At 46.6% G+C, this 19,771-nt stretch overlaps 1 protein-coding gene across 1 annotated transcript in view; it reads left to right on the top strand.

The window, feature by feature from the left end:
• Positions 1 to 19,771, top strand: part of ACAP3 (ArfGAP with coiled-coil, ankyrin repeat and PH domains 3) — a 77,727-nt gene that overhangs the window by 49,530 nt on the left and 8,426 nt on the right. The window contains exons 12-21 of the mRNA XM_088178717.1: positions 1,814 to 1,865; positions 4,059 to 4,159; positions 5,830 to 5,941; positions 7,069 to 7,277; positions 8,604 to 8,673; positions 8,785 to 8,879; positions 9,908 to 10,110; positions 11,441 to 11,545; positions 17,905 to 17,997; positions 18,447 to 18,667. Coding sequence (XP_088034843.1) covers positions 1,814 to 1,865; positions 4,059 to 4,159; positions 5,830 to 5,941; positions 7,069 to 7,277; positions 8,604 to 8,673; positions 8,785 to 8,879; positions 9,908 to 10,110; positions 11,441 to 11,545; positions 17,905 to 17,997; positions 18,447 to 18,667 — 1,261 coding nt within the window. The remainder of the gene's footprint in view (positions 1 to 1,813; positions 1,866 to 4,058; positions 4,160 to 5,829; positions 5,942 to 7,068; positions 7,278 to 8,603; positions 8,674 to 8,784; positions 8,880 to 9,907; positions 10,111 to 11,440; positions 11,546 to 17,904; positions 17,998 to 18,446; positions 18,668 to 19,771) is intronic.

Genomic DNA, 19,771 nt, shown 5'->3' on the forward strand with positions numbered 1-19,771 from the left:
ATTGATAGAAATTTTTGTGGAATTAAAGTGCATTTATAGAAATTTCGAGGAATTTTAGTGCATTTATAGCAATATTGAAAAATTCAGGTGCATTTATAAAAATGTTTGAGGAATTCAGGTGCATTTATAGAAATTTCGAGGAATTAAAGTGAATTTCCAGCAATATTGAAAAATTCAGGTGCATTTATAGAAATTTTGAGGAATTAAAGTGGATTTATATAAATTTCGAGGAATTAAAGTGCATTTATAGCAATATTGAAAAACTGAGCTGCATTTATAGAAATTTTTGAGGAATTAAAGTGCATTTATAGAAATTTCTAGGAATTTGAGTGCATTTATAAAAATTTCAAGGAATTTGAGTGCATTTCCAGCAATATTGAAAAATTCAGGTGCATTTATAGAAATTTTTGAGGAATTTAAGTGCATTTATAGAAATTTCGACGAATTTAAGTGCATTTATAGCAATATTGAAAAATTCAGGTGCATTTATAAAAATTTTTGAGGAATTTGAGTGCATTTATGGAAATTTCGAGGAATTTGAGTGCATTTCCAGCAATATTGAAAAATTCAGGTGCATTTATAGAAATTTTTGAGGAATTCAGGTGCATTTATAGAAATTTTGAGGAATTAAAGTGCATTTCCAGCAACATTGAAAAATTCAGGTGCATTTATAAAAATTTTTGAGGAATTAAAGTGGATTTATAGAAATTTCGAGGAATTAAAGTGCATTTCCAGCAATATTAAAAAATCGAGGTGCAGTTATAGAAATTTTTGTGGAATTAAAGTGCATTTATAGAAATTTTGAGGAATTTAAGTGCATTTATAGAAATTTCGACGAATTTAAGTGCATTTATAGCAATATTGAAAAATTCAGGTGCATTTATAAAACTTTTTGAGGAATTCAGGTGCATTTATAGAAATTTCAAGGAATTTTAGTGCATTTATAGCAATATTGAAAAATTCAGGTGCATTTATAAAAATGTTTGAGGAATTTAAGTGGATTTATAGAAATTTAGAGGTATTAAAGTGCATTTATAGCAATATTGAAAAATTGAGGTGCATCTATAGAAATTTTTGTGGAATTAAAGTGCATTTATAACAATTTTGAGGAATTGAGGTGCATTTATAGAAATTTTTGAGGAATTCAGGTGCATTTATAGAAATTTTTGAAAAATTGAGGTGCATTTATAGAAATTTTTGAGGAATTAAAGTGCATTGATAGAAATTTTTGAGGAATTCAGGTGCATTGATAGAAATTTTTGTGGAATTCAGGTGCATTGATAGAAATTTTTGAGGAATTCAGGTGCATTTATAGCAATCTCGAGGGATTTGAGTGCATTTCCAGCAATGTCGATCTTTGTGTGCTCGGTGTCCCCACATTTTTTTCTGGCTCTGCACGGGATCCGTGCGGGGGCATCCAGCGAGGCCTCGGAATTGGATAAAATTACATCAATTAATTCATTAATTGCTTCAAGGAGCTGCTAACGCACAGAAATCGCTTTTATTTGCACGGGGGGAAATGAAAAAAAAAAAAAATTTAAAAAAACGAGCTCGGAATTGGAGCTTCATAATAATAATAATAATTATTAATAATAATTAAAAAATTATTTTAAATCCCTCCGGAATCTCCTCAGCGCTGGGGGGGAAATCCTCAAAGAGAAATAAATTCTTACCCAGCCCCTCCAGAAATCCCCAATTCCACGCTTGGTTTTTTTAATTTTTTTTAATTTCTGTGCACAGACAGCTCATTGAAGCAATTAATGAATTAATTAGCTCATTGCCCAACGTGTGTCCGTGTGTCTGTCCCCCCCAGGAGATGGTTCTCCATCCAGAACAGCCAACTCGTCTACCAGAAAAAGCTCAAGGTCAGCGGGGCTGCCCCGGGGGAGTCACCGAGGGCTTAATTAATGAATTAATTAGTCAATTAAGTGCTCCGTTAATGAGCTGCTTGGGCTGGGGAATCGTGCGGGGATTCGGGGTTTGGGTGGGAGGGGACGGCAAGGGCTGGGAAAGGGGAAATGTTTATTAAATAATTGGTTATTAGGTAATTAGTTATTAGGTAATTAGTTATTAGGTAATTATTTGTTTGATCCAGGATTGAAAAAAGCGCAGCAAATGTTTATGAAATAGTTATTTATTAAATAATTCGTTATTAGGTAATTATTTATTTACTCCAGGGTTGCAAAAAGAGAAGCAAATGTTTATTAAATAATTAGTTATTAGGTAATTAGTTATTAGGTAATTAGTTATTTGGTAATTATTTGTTTGATCCAGGATTGAAAAAAGCGCAGCGAATGTTTATTAAATAGTTATTTATTAAATAATTCGTTATTAGGTAATTATTTATTTGCTCCAGTGTTGGGAAAAAAGCACAGCAAATGTTTATTAAATAATTAGTTATTGGGTAATTAGTTATTAGGTAATTAGTTATTAGGTAATTATTTGTTTGATCCAGGATTGAAAAAAGCGCAGCAAATGTTTATGAAATAGTTATTTATTAAATAATTCGTTATTAGGTAATTATTTGTTAGGTAATTATTTATTTGCTCCAGTGTTGGGAAAGGGCGGCAAAAGTTAATTAAATAATTATTTATTAAGTAATTATTTATTTGGATTCAGTCAGGAGTTTGGGGGGGTTTGGAAAAGAGGAAGTTTGGGGGATTTGGGCAGGAGTTTTGGAGGATTTGGGAAGGAATTTTGGGGGATTTGGGAAGGAGTTTGGGGGATTTGGGCAGGAATTTGGAGGATTTGGGAAGGAATTTGGGGGATTTGGGCAGGAATTAGGGGGATTTGGGCAGGAATTTGGGGGATTTGGGAAGGAGTTTCAGGAGTTTGGGAAGGAATTTGGGGGATTTGGGAAGGAATTTGGAGGATTTGGGAAGGAGTTTGGGGGATTTGGGAAGGAATTTGGGGGATTTGGGAAGGAGTTTGGGGGATTTGGGAAGGAGTTTGGGGGATTTGGGCAGGAATTTGGGGGATTTGGGCAGGAATTTGGGGGATTTGGGCAGGAATTTGGAGGATTTGGGAAGGAATTTGGGGGATTTGGGAAGGAGTTTCAGGGGTTTGGGCAGGAGTTTGAAGTTTCAGGCAGGAGGAATTTGGAGGATTTGGGAAGAATTTTGGAGGTTTTGGGTAGCAGGGACTTTAGTAGGATTTGAGCAGGAATTTGGAAGGTTTGGGCAGGAAGGAGTTTGGAAGGACTGGCAGGAATTTGGGGGATTTGGGAAGGGGTTTGGGAGATTTGGGAAGGAATTTTGGGGGATTTGGGAAGGAGCTTGAAGGGTTTCAGGCAGGAGGAAGTTTGGAAGATTTAGGAATTAATTTGAAGGGTTTGGGCAGGAGTTCGAAGTTTCAGGCAGGAGGGAATTGGGAGGATTTGGGCAGAACTTTGGAGGCCTTGGGTTGGATTTTTGGAGTTTGGAGGATTTGGGAAGAGGTTTGGGAGATTTGGGAAGGAATTTTGGAGGGTTGGGGAAGGGGTTTGAAGGGTTTCAGGCAGGAGGAAATTTGAAGGATTTGGGAAGAATTTTGGAGGATTTGGGCAGAATTTGGAGGGTTTGGGCAGGATTTTTGGAGTTTGGAGGATTTGGGAAGGAGTTTGGGACATTTGGGAAGGAATTTTGGAGGGTTGGGGAAGGGGTTTGAAGGGTTTCAGGCAGGAGGAAATTTGAAGGATTTGGGAAGAATTTTGGAGGGTTTGGGCAGAACTTTGGAGGGCTTGGGTTGGATTTTTGGAGTTTGGAGGATTTGGGAAGGAGTTTGGGACATTTGGGAAGGAATTTTGGGGGGTTGGGGAAGGGATTTGAAGGGTTTCAGGCAGGAGGGAATTCAGAGGATTTGGGAAGAATTTTGGAGGATTTGGGCAGAATTTGGAGGATTTGGGCAGAACTTTGGAGGGTTTGGGCAGGATTTGGAGGGTTTGGGCAGGATTTTTGGAGTTTGGAGGATTTGGGAACGAGCTTGCATGGTCGGGGCAGGAGTTTCCCAACCTTTCCCCAGCCCCAGGGAGCCCCCAAAGTGTCCCCAAGGCCCCCCCAAGCCCCCCCGTGTCCCCCCAGGATGTCCTGACCGTGGTGGTGGAGGACCTGAGGCTCTGCACGGTCAAACCCTGCGAGGACATCGAGAGGAGATTCTGCTTTGAGGTCGTCTCCCCCACCAAGTGAGTTCGGGGCTCCCTGGGCTGCTGAATTTTGGCTGGGAGGTGCCAGAATCCCTGGGGAGCTCCTCAGGCATCATCTGATTGTTTAATTATATTTATTTTATTTTTTTTTATATGGCGTATTCCATTTTATTATTTATATTGATAATTTATACTTCATACATAATGCCCAGCTTTTAAAAACAGCTTCCAGATCTGCCTGGAGGGTTGGGATTGGGAACACCTCTGGCTGCCCAACCTTAATTAATTTTAATTAAGGGGTTAATTTGCACCTGGAAGGTTTGGAGAGGGAACACCCCGAACTTTTGGGATTAATTTTTACCTGGGAAGGTGTTGGAGAGGGAACACCCCGACCTTTTGGGATTAATTTTTACCTGAAGGGGTTGGAAAAGGAACACCCCGAACTTTTGGAATTAATTTTCACCTGGAAGGTGTTGGAGAGGGAACGCCCCAACCCTTAATTTTTTTTTCCTGGGGTAGGAGAGGGAACAGCCCAACCTTGCAGGGTTCATTTTTATCTGGAAAGTTTGGAAAGGGAACACCCCGAATTCATGGGGTTCATTTCTGCCCCACTGCAATCGATACCTGTGCTGAGGATGAAGAGGAGCAGCCTCACCCCAAACACCCAGGATGATTTTTTGGCTCTCCCCAAACACCCAGGATGATTTTTGGCTCTCCTCAAACACCCAGGATGATTTTTTGTTACACCCAGGATGATTTTTTGGTTTTCCCCAAACACCCAGGATGATTTTTTGGCTTTCCCCAAACACCCAGGATGATTTTTATGATTTTTTGGCTACACCCAGGATGTTTTTTTGGCTACACTCAGGGTGGTTCTTTTGCTCTACTGAACACCCAGGGTGATTTTTCTTGGCTCTCCCCAAATACCCAGGGTTTTTTTGACTCCCAGGGTGATTTTTTTGTTACACCCAGGATGATTTTTGGTTTTCCCTAAACACCCAGGGTGTTTTTTTGGCTACACCCAGGATGTTTTTTTGGCTCTCCATGAACACCCAGGGTGATTTTTCTTGGCTCTCCCCAAATACCCTTTTTTTTTTTTTTTTTTACCCCCAGGGTGATTTTTTGTTACACCCAGGATGTTTATTTTGGCTTTCCCCAAACACCCAGGATGTTTTTTGGCTACACTCAGGGTGGTTCTTTGGCTCTCCATGAACACCCAGGGTGATTTTTCTTGGCTCTCCTCAAATACTCAGGGTATTTTTTGACTCCCAGGGTGATTTTTTGTTACACCCAGGATGTTTTTTGCTCTCCTGAACACTCAGGATGTTTTTTGCTACACCCAGGGTGTTTTTTGGCTGCCCCCAAACACCCAGGATGATTTTTGCCTACACTCAGGGTAGTGTTTTGCTACACCCAGGGTGTTTTTTGGCTGTCCCCAAGCACTCAGGGTGTTTTTTGGCTACACCCAGAATGTTTTTTTGGCTGTCCCCAAACCCCCAGGATGATTTTTGGCTACACCCAGGATGTTTTTTGGCTGTCCCCAAACCCCCAGGATGATTTTTGGCTACACCCAGGATGTTTTTTGGCTGTCCCCAAACACTCAGGGTGTTTTTTGGCTACACCCAGGATGTTTTTTGGCTGTCCCCAAACCCCCAGGGTGTGTTTTTTGGCTGTCCCCAAACCCCCAGGGTGTTTTTTGGCTTTCCCAGGAGCTGCATGCTGCAGGCTGACTCGGAGAAGCTGCGCCAGGCCTGGATCCAGGCAGTCCAAGCCAGCATTGCCTCTGCCTACAGAGAGAGCCCTGACAGCTACTACATCGAGGTGAGGGGCTGTGCTGGACTGACAGCAAACCCACGGGGAGAGTTCAAGTCAGAAATACAATTTAATAGGAAAAAGTAAAAAAAAAAAAAAAAAATTCATGCAATAGTAGAAAAGAAAAGCACTGCCAGAGTCAGAATAACAACCTGACACCTCCCAGGAGGGATCCTGTAGAAAATTCTGGGAGCTCTTGTCCTCTGGGATCCAGTGGGCTAGGGCTGTTTTGGTGTTCCAAATCTCAGTTTTTATCTAGGTGTTCCAAATCTCCCCTTTGATCTGGGTAGGAAATGCTCGGCTCCTGCCCTGGCTGGAGCATCTCCCAATGGGATGATGGAATTTGATCAGCCCTGCCCTGGGACTGCATGGCCATGAACAGGAGAGATCTCCTGGAGGGAGGATGGGCTGTGGGCAAGATAAAGAACATTGTCTCACCTGATTTTTAACAGCTGGAACATGAACAGGAGATAATCTCCCCCAGAGATGAGGATCACTGCCCCAGCTGCTTTAACACATGGTTGAAACTTTTGGGCACATCTTTACTTTGTAACCATGGAAAATGCAGAATTCCCTGCTCCCTTCATCACCTGGGTGCCTTGCAGTGGCTGCCAGAACAAGATTAAGAGAATAAAAGTGGGTGTTTATTAAATATTTGATGGATACACCTTGAAGGTTACACCCAAGGTGGATGATGGTCAGGATTTTTTCAGACAATTATAAATTTGGTTTATTTACATATCAGGGATTATTCCTCCAATTACAGCTTCAGGTGATGAAGGAATTTACTCCAAGTTTGCCCCTCTCAGTTTATGTAAAAAATGTTTTTTACATTTCTCGGGGCCTGAGGCAGTGAGGTGTCCTTGATTCCCAGGCCTGGAGAGAAATTGTTTTGTCTGATTAAAACGGGAAAGCTGCAGCTCACACTGCACAGGGAGTTTAGAGTTCTACACTAAAGAAATAAATATAATAATATTTTTTTAAAAACTCCCAAGGTAAAAAATACAAAATCTAAAATCCTAAGGTTTCATCCCCCTCATTCAGAGCCACTCCAAGGCGTCAAACTAAGCCAGGTTTGCTCTCCTCCAGGCCTGTCAGAGCTGTTCTTATCCTGATTTTTTTGCTTTTCCCTGCAGAGGCTGGACAGAACAGCCTCCCCCTCCACCAGCAGCATCGACTCGGCCACGGATTCCCGGGATCGTGGTGGGAAAGGGGAAACAATCCTGCAGAGGGTGCAGAGCATCCCTGGCAATGAGCAGTGCTGTGACTGCGGGCAGCCAGACCCTCGCTGGGCCAGCATCAACCTGGGCATCCTGCTGTGCATCGAGTGCTCCGGCATCCACAGGTGCTGCTGGGGGCTGGATCCCGGCGAAAATCCATGGGAAAAGGGGCAGGGATGGGGTGAAGGATTCCTGGGGAAAATCCATGGGAAAAGGGCAGGGATGGGGTGAAGGATTCCTGGGGAAAATCCATGGGAAAAGGGCAGGGATGGGGTGAAGGATTCCCGGGGAAAATCCATGGGAAAAGGGGCGGGGATGGGGTGAAGGATCCCGGGGAAAATCCATGGGAAAAGGGGCAGGGATGGGGTGAAGGATTCCCGGGGAAAATCCATGGGAAAAGGGGCGGGGATGGAGTGAAGGATCCTGGGGAAAATCCCAGGGAAAGGGGGCGGGGATGGGGTGAAGGATTCCAGGGAAAAATCCATGGGAAAAGGGGCAGGGATGGGGTGAAGGATCTGGGGGAAAATCCCAGGGAAAAGGGACAGGGATGGAGTGAAGGATCCCGGGGAAAAGGGACAGGGATGGAGTGAAGGATTCCTGGGAAAAGGGATGGGGATGGGGTGAAGGATTCCGGGGAAAATCCCAGGGAAAAGGGATGGGGATGGAGTGAAGGATTCCTGGGAAAATCCATGGGAAAAGGGATGGGGATGGAGTGAAGGATTCCTGGGGAAAATCCCTGGGAAAAGGGATGGGGATGGAGTGAAGGATCCGGAGGAAAAGGGACAGGGATGGAGTGAAGGATTCCAGGGGAAAATCCATGCGAAAAGGGATGGGGATGGGGTGAAGGATCCCGGGGAAAATCCATGGGAAAGGGGCGGGGATGGGGTGAAGGATTCCTGGGAAAATCCCAGGGAAAAAGGATGGGGATGGGGTGAAGGATCCCGGGGAAAATCCCAGGGAAAAGGGATGGGGATGGAGTGAAGGATCCCGGGGAAAATCCATGGGAAAAGGGACAGGGATGGAGTGAAGGATTCCAGGGAAAATCCATGGGAAAAGGGGCGGGGATGGGGTGAAGGATTCCTGGGGAAAATCCATGGGAAAAGGGACAGAGATGAAATGCAGGATTCCAGGGAAAATCCCAGGGATGGAGTGCAGGATTCCATGGAAAAGGGACAGGGATGGAGTGCAGGATTCCATGGAAAATCCCAGGGATGGAGTGCAGGATGCTCTCCCAGGGATGCAGGATGCAGAATTCCAGGAAATTGGCCGAGCTGGAATTGCAGCTGGTGCCGTGTTTGTGCCGACTGATCCCGTAGGAATTGTCCCTGTACCCCCTGGTTCAGCTCCATCTGCACAGAGAGCTCCTTAAAGACTGGCCCAACCTCGTTAGGGAAGTTCTGGGATTGTGGAATTCCAATAATCCTTGGATTTCCTTCCTCTTGGCCCAACAGGAGCCTGGGTGTTCACTGCTCCAAGGTCCGATCCCTCACGCTGGATTCCTGGGAGCCAGAGCTGCTCAAAGTGAGTGCTGGATTTTACCAGCCTGGGGGAAATCCTGGGAATGCAGGAATTCCTTGGGAAGGGGGGGAAATTCCTCCCCGTGAGGCTTTGATCTTGGAATTTCACTTCCAGCTGATGTGTGAGCTGGGCAACAGCACCATGAACCAGATTTACGAGGCTCAGTGCGAGGAGCTGGGGCTGAAGAAACCAACAGCAGGGAGCTCCAGGTGAGCTGTGCCCCAAAATCCATGGAAAAGGGGGTTCAGGAATCCCCCAGAGCTCCAAAATCCATGGAAAAGGGGGCTCAGGGATCCCCAGAGATCCAAAATCCATGGAAAAGGGGGCTCAGGGATCCCCAGAGATCCAAAATCCATGGAAAAGGGGGTTCAGGAATCCCCCAGAGCTCCAAAATCCATGGAAAAGGGGGCTCAGGGATCCCCAGAGATCCAAAATCCATGGAAAAGGGGGCTCAGGGATCCCCAGAGATCCAAAATCCATGGAAAAGGGGGTTCAGGGATCCCCAGAGCCCCAAAATCCATGGAAAAGGGGGTTCGGGGATCCTCAAAGCTCCAAAATCCATGGAAAAGGGGGTTCAGGGATCCCCAGTGCCCCAAAATCCATGGAAAAGGGGGTTCAGGGATCCCCAGAGATCCAAAATCCATGGAAAAGGGGGTTCAGGGATTCCCCCGAGCTCCAAAATCCATGGAAAAGGGGGTTCAGGGATCCCCCAGAGCTCCAAAATCCATGGAAAAGCAGGTGGTTTTGGGCAAATCCAATTTCCTCAGAAACCTGAAAATGCCTCATTTTAAGGCTGTAGAAATTGGAATTTTGGGTTTCAGATGGACCAAACCCCCCAGAGCAGCAGCTCCATTTTCTCACGGTGATTTTGGGCAAACCCAATTCCATCAGAAACCTCCAAATACTTCATTTTAAAATTGCAGAAATTGGAATTTTGGGTCTCAGATGGACCAAACCCCCCAGAGGAACAACTCCATCTCCTCACGGTGATTTTGGGCAAACCCAATTCTTTTAGAAACCTCCAAATACTTCATTTAAAATTGCAGAAATTGGAATTTTAGGCTTCAGGTGGACAAAACCCCCCAGAGCAGCAACTCCATTTTCTCATGGTGGTTTTGGGTAAATCCAGTTCTCTCAGAAACCTTAAAATGCTTCATTTTAAAGTTGTAGAAATCGGAATTTTAGTCATCCCCCCCATGGCTGCTGTGACCAAACTCTGCCAATTCCCCATTTCCAGGCAGGATAAGGAAGCCTGGATCAAGGTGAAATACGTGGAGAAGAAATTCCTGAAGAAGCTGCCGGGGGGGGAGGCGCTGGCCAAGCCCCGGCGTTGGAGCCTGAAGAAATTACAGAGGAAAAACAGCGGCTCCAGAGCCCCCAGAGCCCGCAGGAAATTCCGCCAGGAGCCCGGGAACGCCTGCCCTGCCCTGCTGCCCTCAGGTGGGAACGGCCCCCGGGGCCTCCTCACAAATTTTTGGCATTTTCTAGGAATTTTTAAAAATTTTTTTATAGCGTTTTTAGAATTTTTTCCGGTTTTTTATATGTTTTTTCTAAAATTTTTTATGATTTTTTAAATAATTTTTAATGGATTTTCCGTATTTTTAGTAAATTTTCTATCATTTAAATAATCATCTATAATTGTTAATAATTTAAAATAAATTTTTCTATTTTTTCTATAATTTTCTAAAATTTTCTGTACATATATATACATATACATACATATACATATATACATATATTTTCTATAATGTTCTATCATTTTCTAGAATGTTCTATCATTTTCTAGAATGTTCTATCGTTTTCTATACATGTCTATGCACCGTCTATAAATTTTTTAATATTTTTTCAATAACGTTTCTAGAACTTTTTAATTTTGTTTTTTACCAATTTCCTATGAACGCCTGCCCTGCCCTGCTGCCCTCAGGTGGGAAACGAGGATCACTCCTAAAAATGGGATGATTTTGATCAGGAATTTGGGATATTTTGGGTTCTCAGTTTCTCTCAGATCAGGAATTTGGGATATTTTGGGTTCTCAGGGATGCTCAGATCAGGAATTTGGGATATTTGGGGTTGTCAGGGATGCTGTGATCAGGAATTTGGGATATTTTGGGTTCTCAGGGATGCTGTGATCAGGAATTTGGGATATTTTGGGTTCTCAGGGATGCTCAGATCAGGAATTTGGGATATTTTGGGTTCTCAGGGATGCTCAGATCAGGAATTTGGGATATTTTGGGTTCTCAGGGATGGCTGTGATCAGGAATTTGGGATATTTTGGGTTCTCAGTTTCTCTCAGATCAGGAATTTGGGATATTTTGGGTTCTCAGTTTCTCTCAGATCAGGAATTTGGGATATTTGGGGTTGTCAGGGATGCTCAGATCAGGAATTTGGGATATTTTGGGTTCTCAGTTTCTCTCAGATCAGGAATTTGGGATATTTTGGGTTCTCAGGGATGCTGTGATCAGGAATTTGGGATATTTTGGGTTCTCAGTTTCTCTCAGATCAGGAATTTGGGATATTTTGGGTTCTCAGTTACTCTCGGATCAGGAATTTGGGATATTTTGGGTTCTCAGTTACTCTCGGATCAGGAATTTGGGATATTTTGGGTTCTCAGTTACTCTCGGATCAGGAATTTGGGATATTTTGGGTTCTCAGTTACTCTCAGATCAGGAATTTGGGATATTTTGGGTTCTCGGGGATGCTCAGATCAGGAATTTGGGATATTTTGGGGGCTGGGTCCTCCCCGCTGATCCCGCATTCCCGCTCTCCGCAGCCGCCACCCTGGAGCGGAAATTCCGCCGGGATTCGCTTTTCTGTCCCGACGAGCTCGATTCGCTTTTCTCCTACTTCGACACCGGCGCCGGCGCCGGCCCGCGCAGTAAGTGCCAGCCCCGCCCTGCCGTGATCCCGGTGATCCCAGTGATCCCAGTGCTCCCAGTGCTCCCAGTGCTCGATCCCAGTGATCCCAGTGCTCCCAGTGATCCCAGTGATCCCAGTGCTCCCAGTGATCCCAGTGCCAGCCCCGCCCTGCCGTGATCCCAGTGCTCCCAGTGCTCGATCCCAGTGATCCCAGTGCTCCCAGTGATCCCAGTGCTCGATCCCAGTGATCCCAGTGCTCCCAGTGCTCGATCCCAGTGATCCCAGTGCTCCCAGTGATCCCAGTGTCATCCCCGGCCCTGCCGTGATCCCAGTGCTCCCAGTGCTCCCAATGCTCCCAGTGCTCCCAGTGCTCCCAGTGCTCCCAATGCTCCCAGTGATCCCAGCGCTCCGAGTGTGGTGCTCCCAGTGCTCCCAGTACTCGATCCCAGTGATCCCAGTGCTCCCAGTAATCCCATCCCTCCCAGTGATCCCAGCACTCCGAGTGTGATGCTCCCAGTGCTCCCAGTGGGATGCCCCATCCTTCCCAGTTCTCCCAGCGCTCCCAGTAACTCCCAGTGTTCCCATCCCTCCCAGCTCTCCCAGTGCTCCCAGTGCTCCCACTGCGATGCTCCCAGTGCTCCCAGTGCTCCCAGTTCTCCCAGTGTCCCGTGTCTCCGGTGTTGGGGCCTCTGTGAGACCCCGGAACTGCCCAGGCCGTTCTCAGAGCCTTGCCACAGAATTCCGGCTGACACTGAGCCTCTCCGTGTCCCTGTCCCTCTCCGTGTCCCTGTCCCTCTCTCTGAGTCTCTCTCTCTCTGTGTCCCTCTCTGTCCCTCTCTCTCTCTGTCCCTCTCTCTCTCTGTCCCTCTCTCTCTCTCTGTCCCTCTCTCTCTCTCTGTCCCTCTCTCTCTCTCTGTCCCTCTCTCTCTCTGTCCCCCTCTCTCTCTGTCCCCCTCTCTCTCTGTCCCCCTCTCTCTCTCTGTCCCTCTCTCTCTCTCTGTCCCTCTCTCTCTCTGTCCCTCTCTCTCTGTGTCCCTCTCTCTCTGTCCCTCTCTCTGTCCCTCTCTCTGTCCCTCTCTCTCTCCCTGTCCCTCTCTCTCTCTGAGCCAGCAGAAATGCAGAATTATCGTTCAGGAAATTCCGCGGCGTTTTTATTTCTCCTGCCGGGGGGTCCATCCCGGCAGATCCCAAGGTTTTGGGTTCGGAGGGGGCTTTTTGTGGGGTTTGGGGGTCACCAGGAGAGCTCTGTGGCTGCCCGAGCTGCAGAGGGCTCGGGACAAAGGCTGCGATTATCCCGGGAAACGGAGAATGAAGGGATGGAGTCCCGGGGGCCTTGGGCACTCCGGGAAACGATTCCTGTCCCAGGTGTCGCCTCCCATGGGGCCTCTGGGCACTCACACATGGGCCCTGCCCCCTCCAGGGCACAGCTGTGGCCCAGGGGTGTGGCCCAGGTGTGGCCCAGGTGTGACCCAGGTGTGGCCCAGGTGTGACCCAGGTGGCTCAGGTGTGTGACCCAGGTGTATCCCAGGTGTGGCCCAGGTGTCTCAGGTGTGTGGCTCAGGTGTCCCAGGTGTGGCCCAGGTGTGGCCCAGGTACCCCAGGTGTGACCCAGGTGGCCAAAGTGTCCCAGGTGTGTGTCCCAGGTGTGTGTCCCAGGTGTGTCCCAGATGTTCCAGGTGTGTTCCAGGTGTGTCCCAGGTGTGTCCCAGCAGAGCCATCAGGAGTTGGCTGCACAAACTCCCCATTTTAACGCCCCTCTGCCATTTCTGGGGTTTTTTTTCCCCCCAGCATCTTTTACCCCCCAGATTTTACATTCCATTGGCTTAATTTTTTTTTTTTTTTTTTTTTTTTAGTTTTAATTCTGCTTTTCATTTTGGCCTTTAATTTTTTTTTTGGCTTTTAAATTTTTTTCCTTTAATTTCTACTTTTCATTTTGGCTTTTAAGTTTTTTTTCCTTTTCATTCTGCTTCTCATTTTGACCTTTAATATTTTTTGGCTTTGAATTTTTTTTTCCTTTTGATTCCGCTTTTCATTTTGACTTTTAATTTATTTTTTTTTCCTTTTAATTCTTTTCGGTTTGGCTTTCAAATTTGTTTTTTTAAATTTTTAAATATTTTTTTTTTTAGGTTTTGTGGTTTTGTTTGGTTTTTTTTTAGCCGAGTCTCGCTGCAGACAAATTTTTTTTTTTAAAGAATTTTTTTTTCCCTTTTTTTCCTTTTTTTAATTTTTTTTTTTTTTTTTAATTTTTTTGTGTTTGTGCCAATGATCTCCCCTCACATTCCCGTCCCCCTTCCTCTAGGTGCCAGCCACACCTCTCTGCAGCCCCCGCTGGCAGGTGGCCCCTGGAGTGGGATGGGTCCCCCTGGGTCCCTCCTGGATGGAGGTAAGGTGATGCTCAGGCAGCCAGCAGCAAAAAAAAAACCCAAAAAAACCCAAAATTCCACTTTTTCCACCCCAAAATCCCCAGGCAGCCATGGATTCCTGCTCAGGGATTCCTTAAATCACCACCTCCTTTGGCTGTGACAAAATACTTCCCAAATATTTCCCAAATATTTCCCAAATATTCCCAAATATTTCCCAAATATTTCCCAAATTTTTCCAGAATTCCCCTTATTGAATAAATTCCTCAGAGGATCTCATCCTGGGCAGGCAGGATCTCAGACAGGAAATTTCTTTCTTTATTTTATTTTATTTTATTTTATTTTATTTATTTATTCAGAGTTTTGGTGGCTCGTGACCATCCTTAGCTGAGCACTTTGTGACATTTCCTGGCTCTGTTGTTTGTCCTTGTAGGAACTGGCAATAAATATTGAAATTAAAAAAATGTCAGCAGGGCAGAAACTCCCACGTTTTCCTCCCAGTTTTCCATTTTTTATCTCTTGGAATGAAGGAAAAAGGAATTTTAGTGCTTGGCTGGGTCTGGGCTTTCAGGGCTGTTCCAGTTTGAAGGAATTTTGTGATTTTTGTGCTTTTTTTGGTGCTTTTTTGTCCACAAAAACAATGGGAAGTTCAGGGCTTTAGAGTCCCTCAGATCCCTCGGAGGGAATCCTGTTCGTGGAGGAGAAAAAAAGCAAATTTCTCAGAAGTTCATTTGCTCCTGGAGGAGAAAAAAAAGCAAATTTCTCAGAGCTTTATCTTGTTCCTAAAGAGGAAAAAAAATAATAAATTTCTCAGAGCTTCATTTTGCTCTGAAAGAGGAGAAAATAACAAATTTCTCAGAGCTTTATCTTATTCCTAAAGAAGAAAATAACAAATTTCTCAATCTCACTTGCTCCTGGAGGAGAATTTCAGAACCTTATCTTTCTCCTGGAGGAGAAAAAAACCAAATTTCTCAGGCCTTTATCTTGGTCCTAAAGAGGAGAAAATACCGAATTTCTCACAGTTTTATTTTTGCTCCTGGAGGAGAAAATAACGAATTTCTCAGAGTTTTATTTTTGCTCCTAAAAAAGAAAAAAAAACCCAAATTTCTCAGACCTTTATCTTTCTCCCAAAGAGGAGAAAATACCAAATTTCTCAGAGTTTTATTTTTGCTCCTGGAGGAGAAAATAACGAATTTCTCACAGTTTTATTTTTGCTCCTGGAGGATAAAATAGCAATTTTATTCCTGCTGCAGGGAGTGTGCCCGACCCTCCCTGCTTGTTTTGGGAACACGAGGCCCTGCTGGAATCCTTCACGTGTTCCTGCAATAAATCCCATTTTTCCTGCCTGCAATTAATCACCTTTTCCTCCCTGCAGTCCCATTTTTCGTCCCTGCAATCCCATTTTCCTGCCTGGATCAATCCCATTTTCCTGCCTGGATCAATCTCATTTTTCCTCCCTGCAATCCCATTTTCCTGTCTGGATCAATCCCATTTTTCCTCCCTGCAATCCCATTTTCCTGCCTGGATCAATCAATTTTTCCTGCTTACAATTAATCACCTTTTCCTGCCTGCACTCCTGTTTTTCCTGCCTGCAATAATCCCATTTTTCCTCCCTGCAATTCCATTTTCCTTGCCTGCAATAATCACCTTTTCCTGCCTGCAATAATCCCATTTTCCTCCCTGTAATCCCATTTTTCCTGTCTGGATCAATCCCATTTTCCTGCCTGGATCAATCCCATTTTTCCTGCCTGCAATCTCATTTTCCTGCCTGGATCAATCCCATTTTTCTTGCCTGCAATAATCCCATTTTTCCTGCCTGGATCAATCCCATTTTTCTTGCCTGCAATAATCCCATTTTTCCTGCCTGGATCAATCCCATTTTTCTTGCCTGCAATAATCCCATTTTTCCTGCCTGGATCAATCCCATTTTTCCTGCCTGGATCAATCCCATTTTTCCTCCCTGCAATCCCATTTTTCCTGCCTGGATCAATCCCATTTTTCCTCCCTGCAATCCCATTTTCCTTCCTCCCTGTGCCATGGGATTTTTTTGCTTTCTATAAAAATCGGCAGCAGCTCCAAAAAAAGCTCTGGGCCACCCTCCTCCACAGGATTCCTGGGGATGCAGGATTTCAGGAGCCTTTATCTGGGATTTTTGGTTCTGTATTTATTTTTTTGGGATTTTTGGTTCTGTATTTATCTGGGATTTTTGGTTCTATATTTATCTGGGATTTTTGGTTCTGTATTTATTTATTTGGGATTTTTGGGTTCTGTATTTATTTATCTGGGATTTTTGGTTCTATATTTATTTGGGATTTTTGGTTCTGTATTTATTTATTTGGGATTTTTGGTTCTGTATTTATTTTTTTGGGATTTTTGGTTCTGTATTTGTTTATTTGGGATTTTTGGGTTCTGTATTTATTTTTTGGGGATTTTTGGTTCTATTCTGAGGCCGTGCAGAATCTGGAAAATACCAAAGCTGGCTATAAACACGGCTGAATATTTAGAATATAAATATTCTAATAAATACTCAGAACATGAAAGGCTGAATGTAAATAGTTTAGAATAAAAACGTGTCCCGGTGACAGCTGAGTGACCCCACCCGGTGTGAGCAGTGCTGAGAGCAGAGGGGTGGCACCGCTGCTGTGACAGTGACAGTGACAGTGCCACCCCTGGGGTGACAGTGACACCCCTGGAGTGACAGTGACAGTGACACCCTCGGTGTGACAGTGACACCCCTGGGGTGACAGTGACAGTGACACCCTCGGTGTGACAGTGACAGTGACAGTGCCACCCCTGGAGTGACAGTGCCACCCCTGGAGTGACAGTGACAGTGCCACCCCCGGTGTGACAGTGACATTGCCACCCTCGGTGTGACAGTGGCAGTGCCACCCCTGGTGTGACAGTGACAGTGCCACCCCCGGTGTGACAATGCCACCCCCGGTGTGACAGTGACAGTGCCACCCCCGGTGTGACAGTGACATTGCCACCCTCGGTGTGACAGTGGCAGTGCCACCCCTGGGGTGACAGTGACAGTGCCACCCCTGGAGTGACAGTGACAGTGCCACCCCCGGTGTGACAGTGCCACTCTCGGTGTGACAGTGACAGTGCCACCCTCGGTGTGACAGTGACAGTGCCACCCCCGAGCTGTGTCTGCTGCTGCTCCGCTCCTGTCCCTGTCTCAATCCCCCCGGGCTGGCAGCAGGGACTGTCCCCAGCTGTCCCCAAGGGCTGTGGCAGTGCTGGAGCGTCCCTGCAGGAGGGGCAGCGTGGGGACACGGCCACCCTGAGGCTGGGCACCTTCTGCTGGGGCTGAGGGGGTGGCAGTGCCACTGTCCCTGTGCCAGCAGCGTCTGTGTGACACTCTGTGCCAGCAGCGTGTGACACTCTACAGTGCCACTGTCCCTGTGCCAGCAGCGTGTGACACTCTGTGCCAGCAGCGTGTGACACTCTACAGTGCCACTGTCCCTGTGCCAGCAGCGTGTGTGTGACACTCTGTGCCAGCAGCGTGTGACACTCTACAGTGCCACTGTCCCTGTGCCAGCAGTGTGTGACACTGTGCCAGCAGCGTCTGTGTGACACTCTGTGCCAGCAGCGTGTGTGACATTGTGCGGTGCCACTGTCCCTGTGCCAGCAGTGTGTGTGTGACACTGTGCCAGCAGTGTGTGACACTCTGCAGCGCCACTGTCCTGTGCCAGCAGCGTGTGTGTGACATTGTGCCAGCAGTGTGTGACACTCTAGTGTCACTGTCCTGTGCCAGCAGCGTGTGTGACACTGTGCCAGCAGTGTGTGTGACACTCTGCAGTGTCCCTGTGCCAGCAGCGTGTGTGACACTCTGCAGTGTCCCCGTGCCAGCAGTGTGTGACACTGTGCCAGCAGTGTGTGTGACACCCTGCAGTGCCCTGACCCCCGTGTCCCCGCCGTGTCCCCGCCGTGTCCCCGCCGTGTCCCCGCCGTGTCCCCCGTGTCCCCGTGCCCGGGTGGTGACGTGTCCGTGCTTTGTGTCCTGTTGGCCCCGCAGGTCTGAGCAGTGACAGCGGCCTGGGGGGGAGCACCGATGGCAGCAGCGACGTGCTGGTGTTCGGCTCGGTGGTGGACAGTGTGACCGAGGAAGGTGGGTGACACTCAGGGGACGTGTCCTTCCCCTTTCCCTTTTCCCTTTCCCTTTCCCTTTCCCTTTCCCTTTCCCTTTCCCTCTTTTTCCTTTTCCCCACCCATCTCTTTTCCCTTGCCTTCCCTTGCCTCTTTTTCTCCCCCTTTTTTCCCTTTTTTCCCTTTTTTCCCTTTTTTCCCTTTTTTCCCTTTTTTCCCTTTTTTCCCTTTTTTCCCTTTTCCCCCTTTTTCCCCCTTTTCCCCTTTTTTCCCTTTTCCCCTTCCCTCTGTCTTTTTCCCTTTCTCTTTTCCCCACCCTTCCCTTTTCCCTTCCCTTCCTTCTTTCCCTTTTCCCTTTTCCCTTCCCCCTTTTCCCCCTTTTTCCCTTCTTTCCCTTTTCCCCACCTTTTCCCCTTTCCCCCTTTCCATCTTTCCCTTTTCCCACCCTTCCCATTCCCTTTCCCCGCGCAGAGTGCGAGGTGTCGGAGGAGTCGAGCGGGGAGGCGGAGCTGGATCCGGAGGTGTCGGAGCTGGAGGATCTGCGGGAGCTGCACCCGGGGCTGTTGCTGTCGCGGGCAGCGCTGGCCCGGAACCTGCCCCTGATGGCCCAGGCGCTGGCCCACGGCGCCGACATCAACTGGCCCAACGGCGAGGACGAGAACAAAACGCCGCTGATGCAGGCGGTGACCGGGGTGAGCGCCCGGGGGGCATCGGGATCGGGATGGAGGGGCTGGAGAGGGGGGATTGTCCCTGGGGATGGGGGGGTGATGTGGGAATTCCCTTTGGGAATTGTCCCTGGGGATGGGGGGGTGATGTGGGAATTCCCTTTGGGAATTGTCCCTGGGGATGGGGGGGTGATGTGGGAATTCCCTTTGGGAATTGTCCCCTGGGGATGGGGGGTGATGTGGGAATTCCAGAATTTGTATGGAAATTCCCTTTTTGGAGCTTGAGGATTGTCCAGTACGGCTGGGGTGATGTGGAAACTCAAAATTGAAGTGGAAATTCCCTTTTTGGAGCACCAGTCTGGCTGGATTGATGTGGAAATTCCAAAATTTATGTGGAAGTTCTCTGGGAATTGTCCAGTCTGGGTGGACTGAGGTAGAAATTCCCTGGGAATTGTCTGATGTGGAAATTCCCTTTTTGAAGCACCAGTCTGGCTGGATTGATATGGAAATTCCCTGGGAATTGTCTGATGTGGGAATTCCCTTTTCAGAGCCTGGGAATTGTCCTACTGGCTGGATTGATGTGGAAATTCCAGAATTCATGTGGAAGTTCTCTGGGAATTGTCCAGTCTGGGTGGACTGAAATTCCCTGGGAATTGTCTGATGTGGAAATTCCCTTTTTGGAGCCCGGGGAATTGTCCAGTCCGGCTGAATGGATGTGGAAATTCCAATTGTCCAGTCTGGCTGGATCGAGGTGGAAATTCCAAAACTGAAGTGGAAATTCCAAAACTGAAAAGTGGAAATTCCAAAACTGAAAAGTGGAAATTCCAAAATTGAAGTGGAAATTCCAAAATTGAAGTGGAAATTCCAAAACTGAAAAGTGGAAATTCCAAAACTGAAGTGGAAATTCCAAAACTGAAAAGTGGAAATTCCAAAACTGAAAAGTGGAAATTCCAAAACTGAAGTGGAAATTCCAAAACTGAAAAGTGGAAATTCCAAAACTGAAAAGTGGAAATTCCAAAACTGAAGTGGAAATTCCAAAACTGAAAAGTGGAAATTCTCTTTTTGGGGCTTGGGAAATCGCCCTGTCTGACCGACCAAAAGCGGAAATTCCAAAACCCGCGCGGAAAATTC

The sequence above is a fragment of the Sturnus vulgaris genome, chromosome 25 (genome assembly GCF_052056855.1).
Source record: "Sturnus vulgaris isolate bStuVul1 chromosome 25, bStuVul1.hap1, whole genome shotgun sequence".
Classification (NCBI taxonomy): Eukaryota; Metazoa; Chordata; class Aves; order Passeriformes; family Sturnidae; genus Sturnus; species Sturnus vulgaris.